A 19,814-nucleotide genomic window follows, 5' to 3' on the forward strand; every position below is an offset into this window, starting at 1 on the left:
ATGAAATGTATTTCTAAAGTACTAAGACTTGAAAGTCAAAATTACTCCTTGATCCATGGGCTGCAGAATGGATGTTATGCTAGCAGGCATGAAAACAACATTAATCTCTTTGTACATCTCCATCAGAGCTCTTGGGTGACCAGGTGCATTGTCACTGAGCAGTAATATTTTGAAAGGACTCTTTCCCGAGCAATAGGTTTCAACAGTGAGCTTAAAATGTTCAGTAAACCATGTTGTCAACAGATGTGCTTTCATCTAGGCTTTGTTGTTCCATTTATTTATTTATTTAATAATTTAAAAAAATTTTTTGGCTGCGTTTGGTCTTCATTGCTGTGCGCAGGTGTTCTCTAGTTACGGCGAGCGGGGGCTACTATTCGTTGTGGTGCGCGGGCTTCTCATCACAGTGTCTTGTTGCAGAGTACGGGCTCTAGGCACGTGTGCTTCAGTAGTTGTGGCATGAGGGCTCAGTAGTTGTGGCTCATGGGCTCTAAAGCGCAGGCTCAGTAGTTGTGGCACATGGGCTTAGTTGCTCCACGGCATGTGGGATCTTCCCAGACCAGGGATCAAACCCGTGTCCCCTGCGTTGGCAGGCGGATTCTTAACCACTGCGCCACCAGGGATGTCCCTGTTGTTCCATTTAAAAGAGCAGAGGCAGAGTAGATTTAGCATAATGCGGAAGGACCCTAGGATTTTTGGAATGGTAAATGAGCACTGGCTTCAACTTAAAGTCACTGGCTGCATTAGCCCCTGACAAGAGAGAGTCAGCCTGTTCTTTGAAGCTTTGAAGCCAGGCATTGACTTCTCCTCTCTAGCTATGAAGGTCCTAGATGGCATCTTCTTCCAATAAAAGGCTTTTTTGTACACTGAAAATCTGTTGTTTAGTGTAGCTGCCTTCATTAATTATCTTAGATCTTCCGGATAACTTGTAGCTTCTACATCAGCGCTTGCTTCTTCATCTTGCACTTTTATGTTGTAGAGATGGCTTCTTTCCTTAAACTTTATGAACCACCTCTTCTAGCTTCAGAATTTTATTCTGCAGTTTCCTCACCTCTCTCAGCCTTCATAGAACTGAAGAGAGGGGCTTGCTCTGGATTAGGCTTTGACTTAAGGGAATGTTGTCACTGGTTTGATATTCTGGTTTGATCTTAGACTACAAAAACTTTCTCCATATCAGCAATAAGGTTGCTTTAGTTTCTTATCAGTTGTGTGTTCACTGGAGTAGCACTATTTAATTTCATTCACAAACTTTTCCTTTGCTTTCAAAGCTTGGCTAACTGTTTGGCACAAGAGGCCTAGCTTTTGGCCTGTCTTGACTTTAGACATGCCTTCCTCAGTAAGCTTAATCATTTCTAGCTTTTTCTTGCGGTACGCGGGCCTCTCACTGTTGTGGCCTTTCCCGCCGCGGAGGACAGGCTCCGGACGCGCAGGCTTAGTGGCCATGGCTCACGGGCCCAGCTGCTCCGCGGCATGTGGGATCTTCCCGGACCGGGGCACGAACTTGTGTCCCCTGCATCGGCAGGCGGACTGTCCACCACTGCGCCACCAGGGAAGCCCCATTTCTAGCTTTTGATTTATAGTGAGAGATGTGCGACTGTACCTTTCACTTGAACAATTTGAGGCTTCGTAGGGCCTAAGTGTTCAACTGAAATTGGCCTAATTGTCTCAGGCATAGGGGGTCCCAAGGAGAGGGAGACAGATGGGGGAACAGTTGGTCAATGGAGTAGTCAGAACACATACAGCGTTTTATTTTTTAAGTTCTTCACTTCTCATATGGGTGTGGTTCATGGTGCCCCCAAACAATTACAGTAGTAATGTCAAAGATCACTGATCACAGATCGCCATAATAAATATAATAATAACGAACAATTTTGAAATACTGTGAGAATTACCAGGATGTGACACTGAGACATGAAATGAGCAAATGGTGTTGGAAGAATGGTCCTGATAGATTTTTTTTTTTTTTGGCGGTACGCGGGCCTCTCACTGTTGTGGCCTCTCCCGTTGCGGAGCACAGGCTCCGGACGCGCAGGCTCAGCGGCCATGGCTCACGGGCCCAGCCACTCCGCGGCATGTGGGATCTTCCCAGACCGGGGCACGAACCCAAGTCCCCTGCATCGGCAGGCGGACTCTCAACCACTGCGCCACCAGGGAAGCCCTGTCCTGATAGATTTGCTCGACACAGCGTTGTCATGAACCTTCAGTTTGTAAAAAAACACAGTATCTATGAGGTGTAGTAAAGGAAAGACACTAAAATGAGGTCTGCCTGTACCCCTGCTTTGTAGGCAAGTAAGGAGGGAGAGGAAGTTTAAGAGTTCTTAGCTATCAAAGAGAGGCTTCTGTGTGTCTCCCAGTTAACTAGGAGAGTAGAACCCAGAAGTATGTGGGATTGATTTGGAATGGTGGCCTAGAGAGGCTCTGGAGACTTTATCTTTCCTTCTGCAACTCTCCCCAGCTCAAGACACAGATGTGGCAGCTCCTCAAAGGCCATGACCACCTACAGGATGAGTTCTCCATCTTCTTTGACCATTTGCGCCCAGCAGCTAGCCGTATGGGTGACTTTGAAGAGATCAATTGGACTGAGGAGAAAGAGTATGAGGTACAGGCTGTGAGGCTGCTGTAGGGTTGTGAAGGGGGAAGGCCATGTGTAGGAGGGATATCTGCCCAGAGTCTGTGTTGAGTGGCACCAACTCCTCCCCAGTTTGATGGCTTTGAAGAAGTGGCACTGCCTGATGTGGAAGAGGAAGAGGAACCTCCCAAGATACCCACAGCCTCAAAGAACAAAAGAAGAAAAGAGATTGGGGTCCAAAATCATGATAAGGTACACCAGGTTGTTGGGGATTATCCATCTTTCATGAATCAAGCCTTGAGTTTTCTGTCTGAGTGGTTCTCTGGCTTAGGGTGGTGCAAAAGCCTCTGTGATCTGAGGCAGTCATGGAGCAGGAACCAAAGGTCAGGCTGCTGTAGACATGCAGAGCCCATGGGAAGAACGGTGCAGCTTCTGAAGAGGTCCCACCCATGATTGCCTCATTAGAAGGATCTGTTTCTCTAGCTCAGAGCTATTTCTCTTGTCGCTGGGTCTTCTTCCTTTCTGTTCTTGTGAAAAAATAGAACCAGGATTCATCATTTTAATAATAATGACAACAGCTAATACTGAGCTGTGTTCCAAAGTATCACGTGTCTCTTATATTTTACACGGACTATTCACTCGTTGAACTCTCACAATAACCCTATGAAAAGATTGCTCTTGTTTGCATTTTATAGAAGAGGAAACGGAATTACAGAGAGGGGCCATTGCCAGGGTCTCATGTTTAATCAGGGGCAGTGCTAGGATCTGAGCCTGCGTTGTCTGGCTCCAGAGTCTGCTTGTACTCACTGCTGTCTATTGCTCTTCAAGAAGTAGTCTTTTTAGTCCATTTCCCTTTACTACATGTCTTGTACTCTTTCTTCGGGAAAACTGCTTCTTAGTAGCTGAGTGACCTTGGGCGATTTATTTAATCTCTCTTTGTTTCAGTTTCTTCATTGTCAGTGGGGATAGTAATGGTACTTATGTCTTGGGTTTGTTGAACAGAGTATCATTGAGTGAGCCTTCCATATGTACAAAGCCCTCTCAAGGGGATTGGAGGAGAGGGCAGAGCTCAGGGAACAGGGAGACAGAAACAAAGACAGACGAGTGAGTAGATCATACCTCATGAGGGAGCTCTCCAGTGACTTTGCCTCAGATTATATTGCACTTAAATATTTCTTGAAACATCTGGGCAGCTGGGATATGTCAGTCTTTGGGTCATTTACAGATTGTTTCAGGGATTCATAGTAGGCTTTAGTTGAGTTTGGGCATTGATTTCCCCAGGCAACGTGAAGAGATGGTGTATAATGAAAGAGAAAGGAAGCGGGGAAGGGGGTCAGGGGGCAGGCTTGTTCAGGTGGCTCACAACTTAGCTCCCTCTATTGGTACCAAAAATGCTTGGCAGTTAACCAAGCCCAAGTGTCTCCTAGGAGGCTGAGTGGCCAGATGGGGCCAAGGACTGTGCCTGCTGCTGCCATGAGGGAGGTCCTGACTCCAAGATGAAGAAGAGCAAGAGGAGAAGTTGTAGCCACTGCAGCAGCAAGGTGAGGAGGGAACTGGTACCAAGGGGTATCGGAGCTGCCTAGGGCAACCCCCAGGTTGCCTTGCTGTTTGGGGTATTGTTTGCTACCACAGATGTGTACCTTATTGAATTCCTAAAAAGATTACATGGGGATAAGTAATATGCCGTACGCATACACATTAGTGTGTGTATGCAAAATAAATAGAATCTTTAAAAATATATGTATAATGGATTTTGCTTTTTAAAGAGAATCTTGTAGGTGAAGCTTTTGGAATAGGGAAGAATCAACCAGTTCATATATTTCCCTCTTAGATTTTTTTTTTTAATGAAACAAACCTGTGTGAGGAAAATAGCCTAAAGGTAATGCTGGTTCTCTAAAGTAGGGTTGGTTGGCAGCAGAAATACAGTCCTTGGTTAGAGGATTGGTAGAATCCAGCACTCTTTTTTGGGCCATTTACAATTGTTGGAGCAGGCATGCATGTTGGTTGACTTGCTGAGCATCATGGCAAGGTTTCTTCCTTTGGTCGGCCCCTAAGACAAAAGAGGTCAGAAGACCCTTGACCCAGAAGGCCATCTCTGCAGGTCTGTGACAGCAAATCCTACAAGAGCAAGGAGCCCCATGAGTTGGTAGGCGGCAGCCCCCATGGAGAGGCCAGTCCCGTGCCTGGTGCTAAGGAAGCTGGGCAGGGCAAGGACGTGATGGAGGAGGAAACCCCAGAAGAGCGAGAAAGCACGGAGGCAACCCAGAGCAGGACTGGCAGGAGTACCAGAAAGGGAGAGATGCCTGTTCCAGGTGAGTGAGCCAGCTGCCAGCCCAGCCTTTCTCCCTTTATTTCTGTCTCATTCTCACATACTTCAAGCAAGAACGTCTTTGAGCCTGGATAATATTAGTCTTTTTTTTTTTTTTGCGGTACGCGGGCCTCTCACTGTTGGGGCCTCTCCCGTTGCTCCGGACACGCAGGCTCAGCGGCCATGGCTCACGGGCCCAGCCGCTCCACAGCATGTGGCATCTTCCCGGACCGGGGCACGAACCCGTGTCCCCTGCATCGGCAGGCGGACTCTCAACCACTGTGCCACGAGGGAAGCCCTATTAGTCTTTTCAGGGATGGACTACCACCTCTTTTACTAATAAACCAGTAGGAAATCCTTACTGTCCAGCCTTAATTTTCTTTCCTGTGGCCTCAATCCTCTTGCAGAAATAAGAGTGCTACAAATCGACACAATCCAGCATTTTCTTTTTTTTTTTAAATATAAATTTATTTATTTTTGGCTGTGTTGGGTTTTTGTTGCTGCGCACGGGCTTTCTCTAGTTACGCGAGTGGGGCTACTCTTCCTTGCAGTGCGCAGGCGTCTCATTGCGGTGGCTTCTCTTGTTGCGGAGCACGGGCTCTAGGCACACGGGCTTCAGTAGTTGTGGCTCGTGGGCTCTAGAGCGCAGGCTCAGTAGCTGTGGCTCACGGGCTTAGTTGCTCTGCGGCATGTGAGATCTTCCTGGGCCAGGGCTTGAACCCGTCTCCCCTGCATTGGCGGGCGGATTCTTAACCACTGCGCCACCAGGAAGTCCCAGCATTTTCTTCTTGTGTTCCCATTCCTGAACCCCTTCCCCTTGTCTCCATATCCTCTGTGGTCTGCATTCCTAAAGCCTCAGCCATTCTCAGCTTTGGCAGTCGGACTTCATATCTTTATATAAGTGACCCTAGCCCCCACCCTCACCTCACTCTTGGACCTTAGAACTTTATCACGGTAGCTTGCCAGAGTGACCCCGTGGTAATTTGTGTCCTTAGATGCATTGTTACACTGTCCATACCCTTAGATCCTTATTTTCCTCCTAAACAGGATTGGCAGCAGGGAGCACTTTGCTGTCTCCTCAAGAAGTGACTTTTACAGACCAGCTCCTCCTCGATGGCCCACCGCCCTGCTCACCAGAGACTCCTCAGCTTCCCTCCAAAACTGGAACTGTGCTGTGCGCTGTTAGGAGTAACCAGGCTGGGCCTGAGGTTCTCTCCTGCCCCAGGGCATCCCCCAGACTTCAGGATGAGGGCGAGGGCCATAAGCCAGGGCATGAGTCACAGGCTTCCATGCTGGTCTGGAATGCTTCAGAAACTGAGAAATTGCCCGGAACCGTTGAACCCCCTGCTTCCTTCCCGAGTCCTGTTTCCTCAAGGACCGCAGACTTAGGGGGAAGACAGGTGTCTGGGAAACCAGATACTCAGGAGAGCTGGCTGCCTTCCAGTAGAGCTGGGGTGACAGCGGACGGGGTGTCTCCTGTCCATGGATCTTCTTCATTAGGTACTGACACCTCAGAGACTTCTCCCAAAGCCCCTAGAGGAGGTTTGGCTAAAGACAGTGGAATACAGGGAAAGGGTCCAGTGGGGGAGACACAGACGAAGGCCACAGAAGCTACAGTGTGTGCCAACAACAGCAAGGTCAGCTCCACGGGGGAAAAGGTTGTCCTGTGGACAAGGTAGGTGGGGATGGATGTGTGAGCGTGTTTAGGAAGTGCATGGAGCACACCCATGTTACTGGTTTAGATTAATTGCCTTATGTGGATTCCAGGGAAGCTGACCGTGTGATTCTGACCATGTGCCAGGAGCAAGGAGCACAGCCGCAGACTTTTAGCATCATCTCCCAGCAGCTGGGAAATAAGACCCCTACTGAGGTAAGTAGGGGAAACTCTGCTAGAGCTTCAAGCTCCAGAGGAACCAAGGAAAGGAAGAGGACAGGTTGGCCAACTCAGAGGTGATTGGTGATTATAAAGGTCTGCCCTGAGGAAAACCTTGGCTTGTCAGCGTGGTTAGTCGTAGCTCTAGAAGAGAGAGGGCATTGAATTTTGAGGTAGAAGCCCCAGGGACTGCATTCTAGTTTTGTTTTTAGAAGGAATGTGACTTTGGGCAAAATGTTTAGCCTTTTAACCCGAGCTTCCTTATCTGTAAGGAGGGCACAGCCCTCACCGCCTTACTGTGTAGAACAAACAAGACTGTTCAAGTTGGTATATAGTGCTTAGTAAATGTTAAAATGTTACTAACTTCAGAAAGGTGAACGCAAGCCTCCTCCTCTCCTTCTAGGTTTCCCATCGTTTTCGAGAACTCATGCAGCTTTTCCACACAGCCTGCGAGGCCAGCTCCGAGGATGAGGACGATGCGACCAGTACCAGCAATACAGACCAGCTGTCTGACCACGGGGACCTTCTGTCTGAGGAAGAGCTGGATGAGTGAGACCCTGGGAGCGTGAGGGTGTCATCTGCACAGGATCGAATCCAACAGGCACCCTGATCGGGGGAAGGCTGGCTGTACTTTGCTTGTAAAACCCTTGAGCTCAGTGTGAGGAGCTGGCGGAGCAGGGGGCCAGGGACAAGGACAATGGCAGGCTGGGGGTTGGATGGCCCTGCCATCCTGTGTGTCTTTTATGAAGACCTTAGAAATCTACGTTGTAAAGAACATTGAGGGAGAGTGCAGCCCAGTTCCTTTTCTGTGTGTTTTTTCTTTTCTCTTTTGTCTGGTGGTACATATTTATTGTCGTGTGATCTGATCACAGTGTTTCTGAATGTGATAAATGCGTATGCTGGTGTAGCCAGTCCAAAGACACTGAGCTCCTGCATCCAGCAGTTTTTATTGTAAACTAGCTCTTTCCTTTTCTTAGAGCTTTAGTCCATGAGGCTGTCGCCACTCTGGTAGCACTGGGCCAGGCTGCGTAGCTCCTGCAGCGTCTCCTCTAGGTCATCCTGTTCTACTCCAGCGTCCATGAAGCTGGCCCAGCGCCGCAGGTCGAGTCTGGCGAGATCTTTGGCCAAATCTCCCAGGGTCCGGTTCAAGGATGAAGAGGAGCAGAGGGCCCCGAGCACTGGGATGCTCTCCACTGCTGCGGAGGGAGGGAAACGGGAACCCTCTGAATGGACCACTGTTCTACCCTCGGTCTGTTGCACACACAGTGAAGTCTGGGCCTCTGGTAGACTTGATTATATAGTAAACTCAATAAATTTTGTGTCCTCTCCCCTTTGTATACCAGCACTCCAGAGGAAGAACACTTCTCTCAGGAGCCATAGGGTGAATAAAGGAGTGTTAAACTGGGAATTTCCCAAGTACCTTATCCAGGAAGGGGTATAGTAAAACTCTCCCATGCTTGAAAACCTCTTGGTTTTCTTCACCTCCTACATACCTGCCCCTGTTGGGGGACCATCCAGAACCAAACCCTGCTGGCTGAGGCTTGAGGAGAAGAGGTAGGGGTAAGGAGGAACCACCTTACAGGGAGTCAGCAGCAGATGAGAAGAGCTGTGGGGCAAGAGGACAGCAGCTGAGTGAGAAGAAGTCAGGGGAGGTGGCAGGTCTGGGAGGAGAGCGGGGGCAAGCATTATACTGACCTCCTGACTCGAGGCTGCTGCTGCTGCTGCAAGTACTGGGCCAAGACTTCTTCCCCGGTGGTGCACGCATGGAGGGGGGAGGGCAGGGGTGTCCCTGGGGTGAGCTGACTGCCAGAACAAAGCCAAAACAACCTTTAATCTGTGGCAGCATGAATGAGAAACTAGGACTTAGGTTCTCAGGCCATCAGCTGATCGGGATGCTCACAGCCTTTGTTTTCTTTTTTTTTTCTTTTGCTGTACGCGGGCCTCTCACTGTTGTGGCCTCTTCCACTGCGGAGCACAGGCTCCGGACGCACAGGCTCAGCGGCCATGGCTCAAGGGCCCAGCCGCTCCGCGGCATGTGGGATCTTCCCGGACCGGGGCATAAACCCGTGTCCCCTGCATGGGCAGGCGGACTCTCAACCACTGCGCCACCAGGGAAGCCCCTGTTTTCTTTTAAGTGGCCCAGAGGGAAGGCGAGCAGGGCAGTGCCATTAGAACACCCAGAGGTATGAGAAAAGGATGTGAAACAAAAGTCTGACAAGGGCTCCTAAGGACCACCAGCCCTCACCTGGTGTGGCATGCTCTGTCTAGACCCCTCAGCACCACGGACTGGGCAAAGCAGCACGTTCCAGAAGGGTCCCCACATGCAGACAGTGGGGTCCATGGGGTGGCCTCTCCAAGCTGCATCAGCGTATCAGGGAGGGACTGGCTTGGAACTAAGGGGAAGGGGATGGTTGCTCCTGCTGTGACCACCTAAAGGTAAGGAAGAAATCAAGTTATAGAGCTTTTTCTCAGCTCTGACCCATCTCCTCACAAAGCTTAATACCTTTTTCCCAGAGAAGTTCAGCATATCAGCCAGATGAACCATGGAAACTGGTGAGGAGCATAGGCGATAAGGAACAGTGATTGTGTCCAGGGCTGTAGCCAGGATGGCGCCACAGTGGAAGGGCAGAGCGGCCTGTAAAGAGGATACAGAGAAGAGCACTTGGCCTTCTGGGTGTGGAAAAGAGAGTGTGGAGGCAGAATAGTAATGGCAGAGAGGCCCGCATGCGTTGGGACAAAGCAGGGGTGTGTTTGGCCCAGGGCTGGATAAGCATAGGACAATGTCATCTAAGAGGCCACATCAGAGCCGAGTTCAAGCTGAGGCTTCAAGAATAGAGCCAGTAGCAGATAAAGGCTGACTTGGCGAGCGTGTGCGCGTGCGCATGTGTGTGTTGCCGTGTCACTAGCTGCAGTCAGAACAAGAGCATGGAGCCTTACATCATATTGCAGGTGAGGGAAGTTGACAGGTGGCTCAGGTTGCAGCCCCAGGCTCCCACCCAAGGATAAGGGGCAGACCAGAGAGCTGTGAGCAGACAGGTGCACCAGACCGAAAGCTGTGTTTAGCAGACGGTAGATGTTTTTCTGGGGCTCCTGGTGAAAGAAATGAGAGTAGTTTGTTTGAACCAACTTTCTCACTGGGCTATCCTCATTTCTCCCTCCTTACCCTGTGACCGTTTCTCTCCACAAGAACTACTCACCCCGAGGCAGTACGGACCAGGGAGCAGGCCCCAGGTTATTATTCCCCGCCCTGAATACTCGTCTTGTAGCAACTCTGCGGCCTTGGCGCCTACCCCAGAGAAGCCATTGTGCAGGTCACACAGGATCTGGAAGCCCTGGAGAGAGGTGAATGGCGAAAGTCAGCAGGATGAGGGGAGTTTCTACCCAAGTGCCCGCGATGCCACGCAGCTACCTGCAGGTAGTCGCATTCCTCCACGTAGAAGTGCAGCCTGTCCTCCAGCTCTTCCAGGTACTTGGGTTCCTTCAGGATACTCTCCCCTTGGCCAAAAGCCTCCAGGCGACCTGCTTCCCTGCCATGCATAAACACAGTCCAGGATTTACAGGACTCCCCCACTTCCATCCCTCCGCCCAAGAGCTCTTGTATTGGAGGAGGGCAGGGAAGATGGCCTCAAGAGCCTCATCCAACATTAGTGGGGACCCAGTTTCTTGCCTCACAGCCTCTGGGGCCCTCCATACCCATCATGGTTGTACTTCTGAATCATACAGATGCTCCGGGGATGGAGATGGACTCTGAGAAAGTCTGACCAGACTCTGATGCTGCCCTCTGTGGGGATAACTGGTTTTGGAGTTGTAGCGGTGGTGAATGGTGGGGGACCTGAAGAAAAAGCAGAGGAAACGTACCTTTCTCCATGTTCCTGCTCTGCCCCACTCCCCATTTTGCAGTATCTGGAGAAGTCTCACCTTTGCCATTGGGAATGGATTTGACCCTCCAGATACCATCACTATTCAGCACTCCCTGGGCGGGATGAGAAAATCTACATTTAGGTCCAGGCCGTCTAGACGCAAAAGTTGATTTATCCTCCCTGATTTTGCTGGCCACACCCTACAACTTCCTTTCCGTTCACGTACTCACAGTCCTTTAGTAGGAGAAAAAAGTGCTTTTCCTCAAAATACCATTCTAGGGCATTTAAGATGGCTAAAATTCTCTCTTTCTCTGCCCCAGTGGAGGCACTCTGGTTGTAGCACTGGGCTTAAAAGTTCAGGGCAGAGGCCCTCACCTCTGCACTCAGGAGGTCCTGGAGATAAGGGTTCTTGGGATAGATTTCCTCTTTGTGTGTGGTGAGCTTCCCTTGCCTGAAAGAAATTGGAGATTGATCATAGTGTCAGTTTCCCTGAGTTCTCCAGCTTGCTATGCTCCTTCCCAACTCCTTTCCAAACATCACAAGTACCATGCTATTGCAGCATCTAGCTGCTTGTCCTTGTAGAGTCCACCTTCTTGTTTTAGGGAGCTCAGACTACCTGTACAAAAATAACAGACAATGTTAGGTAAAGCCCTGTCCCTCCAGTCGTTCAGCTAACCTTCCTCTGATCACCTGACAACCTGCTGTCATCATCACTCCAGCACTTGGCCCTTCCAAGCTTTCTTGATTAGACATGGGTTGAAAAAAACCCTTGCCTAGGAGAATGTAGATTCCATCCTTCATTTCCCAGCTTAGTCCTTAGCTTTGGGACCTGGGCAAAGACCACACCCAGTGGTTCTACGGGAGCGCCACAGTTCATCTCACTGTGTCTAGGGACAAGTAGCCCATTCCAGAGATAGCTCTTGAACGGAATAAAATTTTGCTTTCTTGCGTCCCCTCAGGTGTTGGCATACTGTGGTTAGCCCTCCTTGGGGCTCCTCATCTCTGGTCCTTCAGCCTAGTATAGTCGGGGTCAAGGATCTTGACGCGAACGGATGCTAGAGACTCCACACGCGAAGGAGAACACTGGGAATTGGCTGACTCCAGCCACCACCTAACCCTTCAGATCCATGAGTATGAGTCTCGGCGTGTAAGTCTCTTGGCCGTGTAACGTCCGGCCGGTCCGGTACAGGACGTCGGGGCACAGCTCTCCCGGCGGTTCTTTGGCATCGGTCGGCCTGCACAGCGCAGCATCCTGGGGAGGCACAGAGGAAGGACTGGACTCGGGTGGCGAGAGGAACAGGCCGGAGGCAAGGACTGGAGATCCGGAAAGGTTCAGCTGAGGCAGCCGCCCAGAGACCTTACCTGCTGGTTCCACCAGTGCGCTCCCACGAAACCCGCAAAATGTCCCAACTGCAAAGTGAGCACCTCCCGGGGACCCCCCGCCATGCTGCGCGGCTCCGCTGGGTAGCACAGCCACAGCCTGCCCACTCGCTGCTCCTTGCCGATTGGCTCAGCAGGCTTGTGGGTGGGGCCTCAGTCCCGGCGTCCTATTGGCCCATAAACACATCCTTTCCCATAGGATAAACGATTCGTTGGGCTTTAATGACCCCGCTCTTCATACCCCGCCTCTTCCTGGCGTGGAACAGTCTTGCTTATCAGTCGTTGTTGTCGAGGGGCGGGGCGCAGTGGCGCAGGCCGGAAGTTGTGGGCACTAGGGCTCAAGCGCCGTGCTGGAGCGTTCTTGGTGCTGGGTTCTCTGCATCCCCCGTGGGGTTCCTGGTGCGGCTCACTAAAGATTCTCCTACCTACTCCTGACGGCTCTTGCAGCTGTTGTGCAAGGATACTTCTGCTGGCTACTTTTTTTTTTTTCATAGGATACTTTTTTTTTTCATAGGATACTTCTGCTGGCTAATAGCGACTCAGGCAAAAAATAAAACCTTGCCAGAAAACTAGACGCTACCTTAAAGCCTCACATGTGTCCTCTCCTTCCTGTCCAAAACTCACAGCCTTCCTGACTTCTAACCCTGTGGACTGGCTCGCTCTATCTATGTATATAATGTAAGTCAATCCGAGTACATATTCTTTTGAGTCTGCCTTTTGCTCAATATTGTTAACTTCTTCCCTGTTCTTGCATATACTTATAGTTCATTTTCATTGCTTCAGAATGCCATTGTAGAAATATACCTCAAATGATCTACTCTGCTGATAATGGACTTTGGAGTTGTTTCCAGTTTGGGGCTATTAGGTGCTACAGTTAACATTCTTGTGCATGTGGACATGCACACATTTCTGTTGTGTATATACCTAGGAGTGTAATTGTTGGATCATAAGGATGGGAATGTGTGATTATGGTAAATAACACCAAACTTTTCTAAATTTAGTTTCACCACCAGTGTAGGAGTGTTTGCAGGTGATGTTCCATAACCTTGCCACCATTAAAAATTTTTAGTCCATATCATTGGTTTTAGTTTTCCTGATTAGTGAGATTGAGAGCACCTTTTTATGTTTATCACCATTAAAATAGCCACTTTTGTGAAGTGCATGTTCAAGTCTCTTGCCCATTTTTCTTTTGGGTCATCTCAACCATTTGTAGGAGTAAGTACTTTATTCTGAATACAAGCCCTTTGTCAGTTACTTGTGTTGAAAATATCTTCTCCCACTGAAGTATATTAACTCTCCTGCTATGATTGTCTATCTCCTTGTAATTTTGTCAGTTTTTAATTTCTTAGGCTATGTTATTACTGCATACTACTTTACAGTTTTATTTTCCTGATGGATTGAAACTTCCACCATTATAAGCTATCCCTCTTTTTCTCAAATAATGCTGTTTTACCTTAATATCTACTTCGATAGTAATATAGATGAACCAGCTTTCTTTTGGTTAGTGTTTGCACAGTGTATCTTTTTTTGACTCGCAACTTTAATTTGTCTCTTGAAGACAATATACTGTACGCCAGAAGCAAACACCAAGTGGGATTATACATGCATGTGCTTTATTGGGGAAATGCCTGTGTGGGAATGTCTCGGGAAATCAGAAGAGGCTGGGAGAGTCTCAGACCTTGATGAAGGTATGAACCCGTTGAAGAATAGAGGGAAGGAAGAAATCTGACTGCAGTTTTTTTTCTTTTTAACACCCTTATTGAGGTATTATTTATATACAGTAAATGATATTGAGGTGTCACTTACATCCATCTTAAGTGTATGATCTTGTAAATAAAGAGTTGTGCAGTCATCACAATTCAGTTTTAAAGCATTTACATCATCCCCAAAAGATTCTTCCTGGGGAATTACAGGTAAACCCTGTTCCTACCTCTAACACCAGCCAACCACTGATCTACTTTTGCCGTTATAGATGTGCCATTTCTGGATGTTTCATATAATCATACAAATGTATTTTTGTGTGTTTGGAGTCTTAGCGTAAGGTTTTTGAGTTCCCATGTTGTAGTATGTATTAGTATTTTGCTCATTTCTGGTTATCCGTTTACAAGTAGATGGATATTTGGATTATTTTTACTTTTTAGCTATTATGAATAATGTTACTATGAATAGTCTCATGCTGCCTGAACACAAGTCTTTGTGTGGACATATTTTCATTTCTTTAGGGTAGATACTTAGGGGTGGAATTGCTGGGTCATGTGATAACTTCGTGCTTAACATTTTTAGGAACTGCCAAACTGTTTTCTAAAATTATTTCCATTTTATATTTCCACTGGAAATGTTTGAGGGTTCCTTTTCTTTTTCCCTGCACCCCGCAGCTTATGGGATCTTAGTTCCCTGAAAAGGGATTGAACCCAGGCCCTTGGCAGTGAGAGCACCGAGTCCTAACCACTGGACCGCCAGGGAATTCCCATGGAGGGTTGCTTTTTCTCCACATCCTCCCCAACACTTGTTATTATTGTCTTTTTGATTTATAGCCATTCTAGTGGGTGTGAGGTGGTATCTTACTGTGGTTTCGATTTGCTCCTAATCAGTAGTGATGTTGAACATCTTTTCATTATCCTGTCAGCCACTTATATGTCTTTTCTTTTTTTAAGTTTTTAATTTTTAAAAAAAATAAATTTATTTTTGGCTGCGTTGGGTCTTCATTGCTGTGCACGGGCTTTCTCTAGTTGTGGCGAGCGGGGGCTACTCTTCACTGTGGTGCACGGGCTTCTGCTTCTCATTGCAGTGGCTTCTCTTGTTATGGAGCACGGGCTCTAGGTGCGTGGGCTCAGTAGTTGTGGCTTGTAGGCTCTAGAGCGCAGGCTCAGTAGTTGTGGCGCACGGGCTTAGTTGCTCCGTGGCATGTGGGATCTTCCCAGACCAGGGATCGAACCCGTGTCCCCTGCATTGGCAGGTGGATTCTCAACCACTGCACCACCAGGGAAGTCCCCAAAATTACTTTCTTAATTTCATTTTTGGATTTTTCATTGCTAGTATAGAGAAATACAATTGGTTTTTGTATATTAATCTTGTAGTATTGTTGTGACCTTGTTGAACTTGTTTTGAGTTCTAGTAGATTATTTTGAGATTTCCTAAGGTTTTCTATATACAGGAATATGTCATCTGAAAAGAAAGAGAGTTTTGCTTCTTACTTTTCATTCTGAATTCAGTCCACCTGAGTGATGAAGAAAAGCCCCAAGAGACCAGCTGTGCAGCAGGCTTAGCATGGAGACAGAAAAAATTGGGGCATGAGGATCAGGTCTGCAGTAGAAGGATCTTAAGAAAAAAAGGGGACTGGATAGAGTTGATTATGATAGACTATTTGGGAAAAAATTAAGAATCCATATTTAGCAAATTGCAAAAGTAATGAGGCAATTCTTCAGTAAGGATTTTGTACATAAATGATAGTATAGTCATACAGCTTACTATTCCACATTCATGAAAGAGAAGAAGGCATATTGATTATGAGCTTGGCCTTCCAAAGATGGAAGCCAATTTCCCAGCCTCATTTACAGTTAAGGATCAGGCTTGTCAATCAGATTCAGGTCCTGTCCAGTAAGTATCTGGTAAGGGTAAGAGCAGTGGCATCTTGCTTTTTTGGGGAGGCAGCAGCACTGCAATTTCTGGGGGCTAGCTGCCATTATCATTAGCATAGGCTGCAATGTCAATGTTCATAGTAGCACTGGTGACTTTATCACAGCAGACCCTCCCCTGTTGTGGTTAGGATGTTGTCTGTGGCTGCTGAGCTTGTGACAGTGTCCCTCTTGGAGGTTCTGTGTGCTATTTCCTTTTCTTTTTAAATTCCTTAGAGCAGGCACTCGATTTATAAGAAAAACTCCTGGCAGGTACAATTTCCAAGATACCTGGAAACACCAAGGTATAGAAGAGTAAGTACACTATTGTGTTTAAAAAAACGTGTATTTTTTTAGAATTTTGTCTCTATAATTTGATTGCCTCTAGAAAAGGGAGCTGAGAGAAAACGAGCCTGATTTTCTATGAAATGTTTTTGTATGGTTTGAACTTTGTAACCCATACATGGCAAAAATAAAGGCATAGTGAAGCCACTGAATGACATTAAGGGAATTGCATGATGTGCTGTGTTTAGAGAGCTCACTCAGGCAACCCAGTGAAAGACTGGAGGGAGGAGCCACGGGTAGTTGGCAGAGAAACAAATTAGCAAATGATTATAGCAACTCAAACAAGAAGCGATGGGGTTATGAAAGGCAGTGGTAGTAAGGATGGAGAGGAGCTCCATCTGAGCTCCTGAAAAGACAGATCTCAAGGCTTGACTATCTGTATTGGGAGGCGTATCGGTCAGGGTTCAGTCAGAGAAGCAGAACTATATTAAAAGGGATCTGTTAAATGGATTCAAACTTTCCAACTGGTTAAGCAGTCTCTATAAGGCTGTTATCTTTGAGTTTGATGCTAGAACATCAGTCTAGCTAAAGTGTCTGGGGACTCGGTCAGGGATGGAGGTTTTATTTTTGACAGGGAATCCTTGAGGAGGATAGGGTAGGGGCAGCTGGCTCTCTAGTGAAAAATGCTGATATACATTCAGACTCTCTTCTCGTAGTAATTGTTCAAATAAAGCATTAATAGAATCCAAGTTATAAATAGTAGCTACCTATCATTTATGGGGGCCTACTATGTGTGAGGCACCTGACATTTATTATGTGATTTAATTCTCACAAAATCCCTGAAAGTTTGGCATTATTATTACCTTTACATAAGGTGAAACAGAGATAAGGTAAAATTAGAGAAGGAAATAGGCTCAGACAGTTAGCTAATAAGCAGCAGATCTGGGAATCAAACTTCTCACTCTTTGGAACCAACAACCTGGGGTATGGTGAGAGAATCAGACTCTTCTGAAATTGATGAGTCAGTGTTTTCTCAAATCTCAGAAAGATGGTACACAGACAGTACTATTCTACATGGATTAAAGATGTTAATTCACTATATACAATGTATGCTGCAGGGGTTTAGAACTTCTTTCAGGAACCTGTAGAAAGGGGCTGTACTATACAAAGTTGCCAGACTCAGCTGGAGTTTGAGGAAAGTTCTCAGGGACCATTGATAAAAGAGTAAATAGGAAGTGAATGGACTGGGAGGGAGAAGTTCAGGAGATTGAGTCTCAATCTCCTAAATTGAATAAAGTCTGGAAAATTTCTGTAGAATTTAGTCTCAACAAGCAGAATGCCAAAGAAATTCAATTTGGCCAATCTGAAGGCTCTTTCCATCTTATAAATATAACACAACACTTTAAGAAAGATAATTTAATTTTTTAGGAAAAGCTACATGATTATTTAAAATGTGAAAACCACAACTAATAAACTGATGTTAGTTTCAGGACATCTTATTGCCACCACAGTCACATCACAAGGAACCCACTGCAACGAAGGCTGGGAGCTGACTGCAGTCCTGTCCAATCCCATAAGTGCACGTGCCTGGCTGCTCTTCTTGTGTACTGCAGGACTCCCCCATCTGATTGGGTCCATTAGAAGAAAGGTCCATTGTCTTCCACGTACCTTGTGACCATGGCTTAGAGGTAGGCACAGAGCCGCTCCAGCTGCCCAGGATTCCTATTACTTAGGAACAGCAACTCCTTTTTCCCTTCTTCTGTATGAGCTAAAATGGAGCCAAACAGAAAACTGGCAGTTTTCTCCTGTAGCATTGTGTTACTTAGCAAATTCTGTAGTCAAAGGCTACGTTATCCAGACTATGTTCTGATATAATTAGCACTCCCAAAACCTCACTTCTAGGCCCTTTATTCCATCCGCCAGTATTATTTTTTCTATGCATAATTTCCTTTTCTGTCTCTATTCTTCCAACCAGCATCTATCTCTCCCTCTGTTTCAAGACTATCCTCTGGACTTTAAGGACTGTCAAATCTCTCAAGGCCCTTTTAGAAATCTCTCCATTGTGCCTCCTAACTCATCATGCTGCAGCTGCTTTATACTCTTCCCCCTATTCCTTTAATAACCTATTCCAACTGCAGCTAATTCTCTATTACCTAGTAACAGAACCACCTTTATTTTTCCTCTGCACCCCGCCCCCCAACAGACCCACACCCACCCAGAACTGAGGGCAAGGGTTAAATGAGCAGCTGGAACACTTTCATCTACAAGTACTAGGACAGGTATAGCAAGGATTTGGTTTGGTGCTGGAGTAGCCTCTCACACAGCATCAGTTGTTCTGGGGGTGCCCTAGCATATGAGCCTCTCAATGCAAGTGTGCTGAACGATGAATAAATGTGACAGAGTGTGGCAGCAACCCAATCACCTGGGTTCGGTCTCACCTCCTCTGTTAGCATGAGCATCTTATTCTAGACTAACGTGAGAATTTTAGGGAGAGATATAATGTCTCTTGTAAATCGAACTTTAACCAACCCCACACCTTCTGTACCATCTAATTAGCCAGAAAGAAGTCAAGATAAAGGGAAAAAAGATGAAGTACAAATTACAGGCTGCTGCTGAGGGAAGAAGAGATCAAGGCTCTGACTCAGTGGGATTCTTCTGTGAGAGGAAAAAGCTAAGCAACTGACCTTTCTCATGCTGAAGCCAATTGTTCTCCAAATAATAGTGAATACAACTTTCAAATTCCTTTGGGTTATAGTTGGAAACCAGGATGGGAATAAAGGGATCCAGGGCGTCAAATCCTTCCTGGAGAAGAAAAAGGATAAAGATACAGTATTTGTTAAGTGACAAATCAGTGTTTATTTAAACACTTTGAGGATAAGGTCTTTGAGATTTTGTTCTATTCTCCTCTACTCCACGTTCTCTGGGGCTGGCTACCCTTGCTCTACATGGCCACAAATATACTTAAAAAAGAGATAACGCTTGAGGCAAGGGGCGGTGGGGGGCGGTGGGGGGAATGCCACTTATCTGAGAGTATACACACATAATCATATACGTGTTTAAATTTTTTTTACAGTTCTAACTTCAATAGTCAACAACAGTTTTGATAGTTCATATACTCAAAAAAATTAAAATGACAAGGATGGGGGAAAAGATCCTATATAAACTAAAACAAATGAATCAAATTGTATTTCAAAGTTCAAACATAACACTGAAGGGAGGAGAGAAACTAACCCAAACTAACTTCTGAACAGAATATTTGAACAAAAGACCCTTAGGCTAAAGATAAAAACTGCTCTAAAAGATATTGAGCCTAAATAAGACAGAAGTAAAAAAAAAAAAAAAAAAATTTGCCCTCTAGTTCACAGCTTATTTGTATAGAGGCAAGGGTTAGCAATTCTGAAACTACTTTTACTATAATCTAAGATTGAGCTAATATGTAAATACACTGTGAATGAGAGATTATCGTTGGAGAAGAGGGTTACAAATATGGAAAGGGTGAAGGATACAATGAATGCTGGGATGCTAGCCTGGAACTAGAGGTATCAGATTTATGGTTTTTTAATATAGAGAGACAGATACAGATGTGTGTGGATGTGTATATATAAACACATATATGCATATAGCACACATACATGTATGTTTGTATATATGAATAGTGCATATATCTACTTACTAACTCTGCTGGAGGGCCTAGAAGAAGTGACACCCACATCCCAGTAGCAATAAGTATACCTAGCACTCAGGTCTTGGTTTCTAAATACTATTCTCCTCTAAAACGAACCAAAGCTCCTTGAAGAAATGGCTGATTTTAGGGCTAGGGCATGGAAAGTACAAGATGAGTCTGGAACATATTCCTTTTTTTTTTTTTTTTTAAATAAATTTATTTATTTATTTTTGGCAGCGTTGGGTCTTCGTTGCTGCGCGCGGG

The 19,814-nt window shown here is 46.4% G+C and overlaps 3 protein-coding genes across 14 annotated transcripts in view; 1 reads left to right on the forward strand and 2 right to left on the reverse strand.

Moving 5' to 3' along the window:
* Positions 1 to 7,667, forward strand: part of GON4L (gon-4 like) — an 85,439-nt gene extending 77,772 nt beyond the window's left edge. For 4 of the 6 annotated variants that reach the window (XM_030842168.2, XM_070044205.1, XM_030842169.2 and 1 more), the window contains 7 exons: positions 2,453 to 2,596; positions 2,699 to 2,818; positions 3,994 to 4,107; positions 4,668 to 4,878; positions 5,922 to 6,549; positions 6,642 to 6,744; positions 7,151 to 7,667. In XM_030842168.2, coding sequence (XP_030698028.1) covers positions 2,453 to 2,596; positions 2,699 to 2,818; positions 3,994 to 4,107; positions 4,668 to 4,878; positions 5,922 to 6,549; positions 6,642 to 6,744; positions 7,151 to 7,300 — 1,470 coding nt within the window. In that variant the 3' untranslated portion in view covers positions 7,301 to 7,667. The remainder of the gene's footprint in view (positions 1 to 2,452; positions 2,597 to 2,698; positions 2,819 to 3,993; positions 4,108 to 4,667; positions 4,879 to 5,921; positions 6,550 to 6,641; positions 6,745 to 7,150) is intronic. The other 2 variants (XM_070044202.1, XM_070044206.1) reach the window with 2 other exon arrangements.
* On the reverse strand, positions 5,193 to 12,129 carry MSTO1 (misato mitochondrial distribution and morphology regulator 1). Of its 4 annotated transcripts, none has more exons than XM_060298432.2 (14): positions 11,970 to 12,129; positions 11,724 to 11,859; positions 11,154 to 11,223; positions 10,983 to 11,058; positions 10,666 to 10,720; positions 10,441 to 10,579; positions 10,157 to 10,274; positions 9,945 to 10,079; positions 9,685 to 9,837; positions 9,251 to 9,382; positions 8,993 to 9,177; positions 8,443 to 8,550; positions 8,241 to 8,353; positions 5,195 to 7,968 (listed from the first exon to the last, which is right to left on the reverse strand). In XM_060298432.2, the coding sequence occupies exons 1-14, from the start codon at positions 12,051 to 12,053 to the stop codon at positions 7,802 to 7,804; spliced, it is 1,671 nt and encodes a 556-aa protein (XP_060154415.1). In that variant the 5' UTR covers positions 12,054 to 12,129; the 3' UTR covers positions 5,195 to 7,801. The 4 variants fall into 4 exon arrangements, with proteins under 4 accessions (XP_069900310.1, XP_060154415.1, XP_030698039.1 ...); XM_030842179.3 differs by having other exon boundaries at positions 5,197 to 7,940; XM_030842178.3 differs by having other exon boundaries at positions 5,199 to 7,943.
* A 5,158-nt stretch (positions 12,130 to 17,287) lies between these two features.
* DAP3 (death associated protein 3) overlaps positions 17,288 to 19,814 on the reverse strand; it is a 30,595-nt gene continuing 28,068 nt past the window's right edge. For all 4 annotated transcript variants that reach the window (XM_060298492.2, XM_030842194.2, XM_060298493.1 and 1 more), the window contains 2 exons: positions 18,571 to 18,688; positions 17,288 to 17,654 (listed from right to left, as the gene is read on the reverse strand). In XM_060298492.2, the coding sequence (XP_060154475.1) occupies positions 17,569 to 17,654; positions 18,571 to 18,688 (204 nt within the window). In that variant the 3' untranslated portion in view covers positions 17,288 to 17,568. The remainder of the gene's footprint in view (positions 17,655 to 18,570; positions 18,689 to 19,814) is intronic.

This window comes from Globicephala melas, chromosome 1, assembly GCF_963455315.2.
Source record: "Globicephala melas chromosome 1, mGloMel1.2, whole genome shotgun sequence".
Taxonomy (NCBI): Eukaryota; Metazoa; Chordata; class Mammalia; order Artiodactyla; family Delphinidae; genus Globicephala; species Globicephala melas.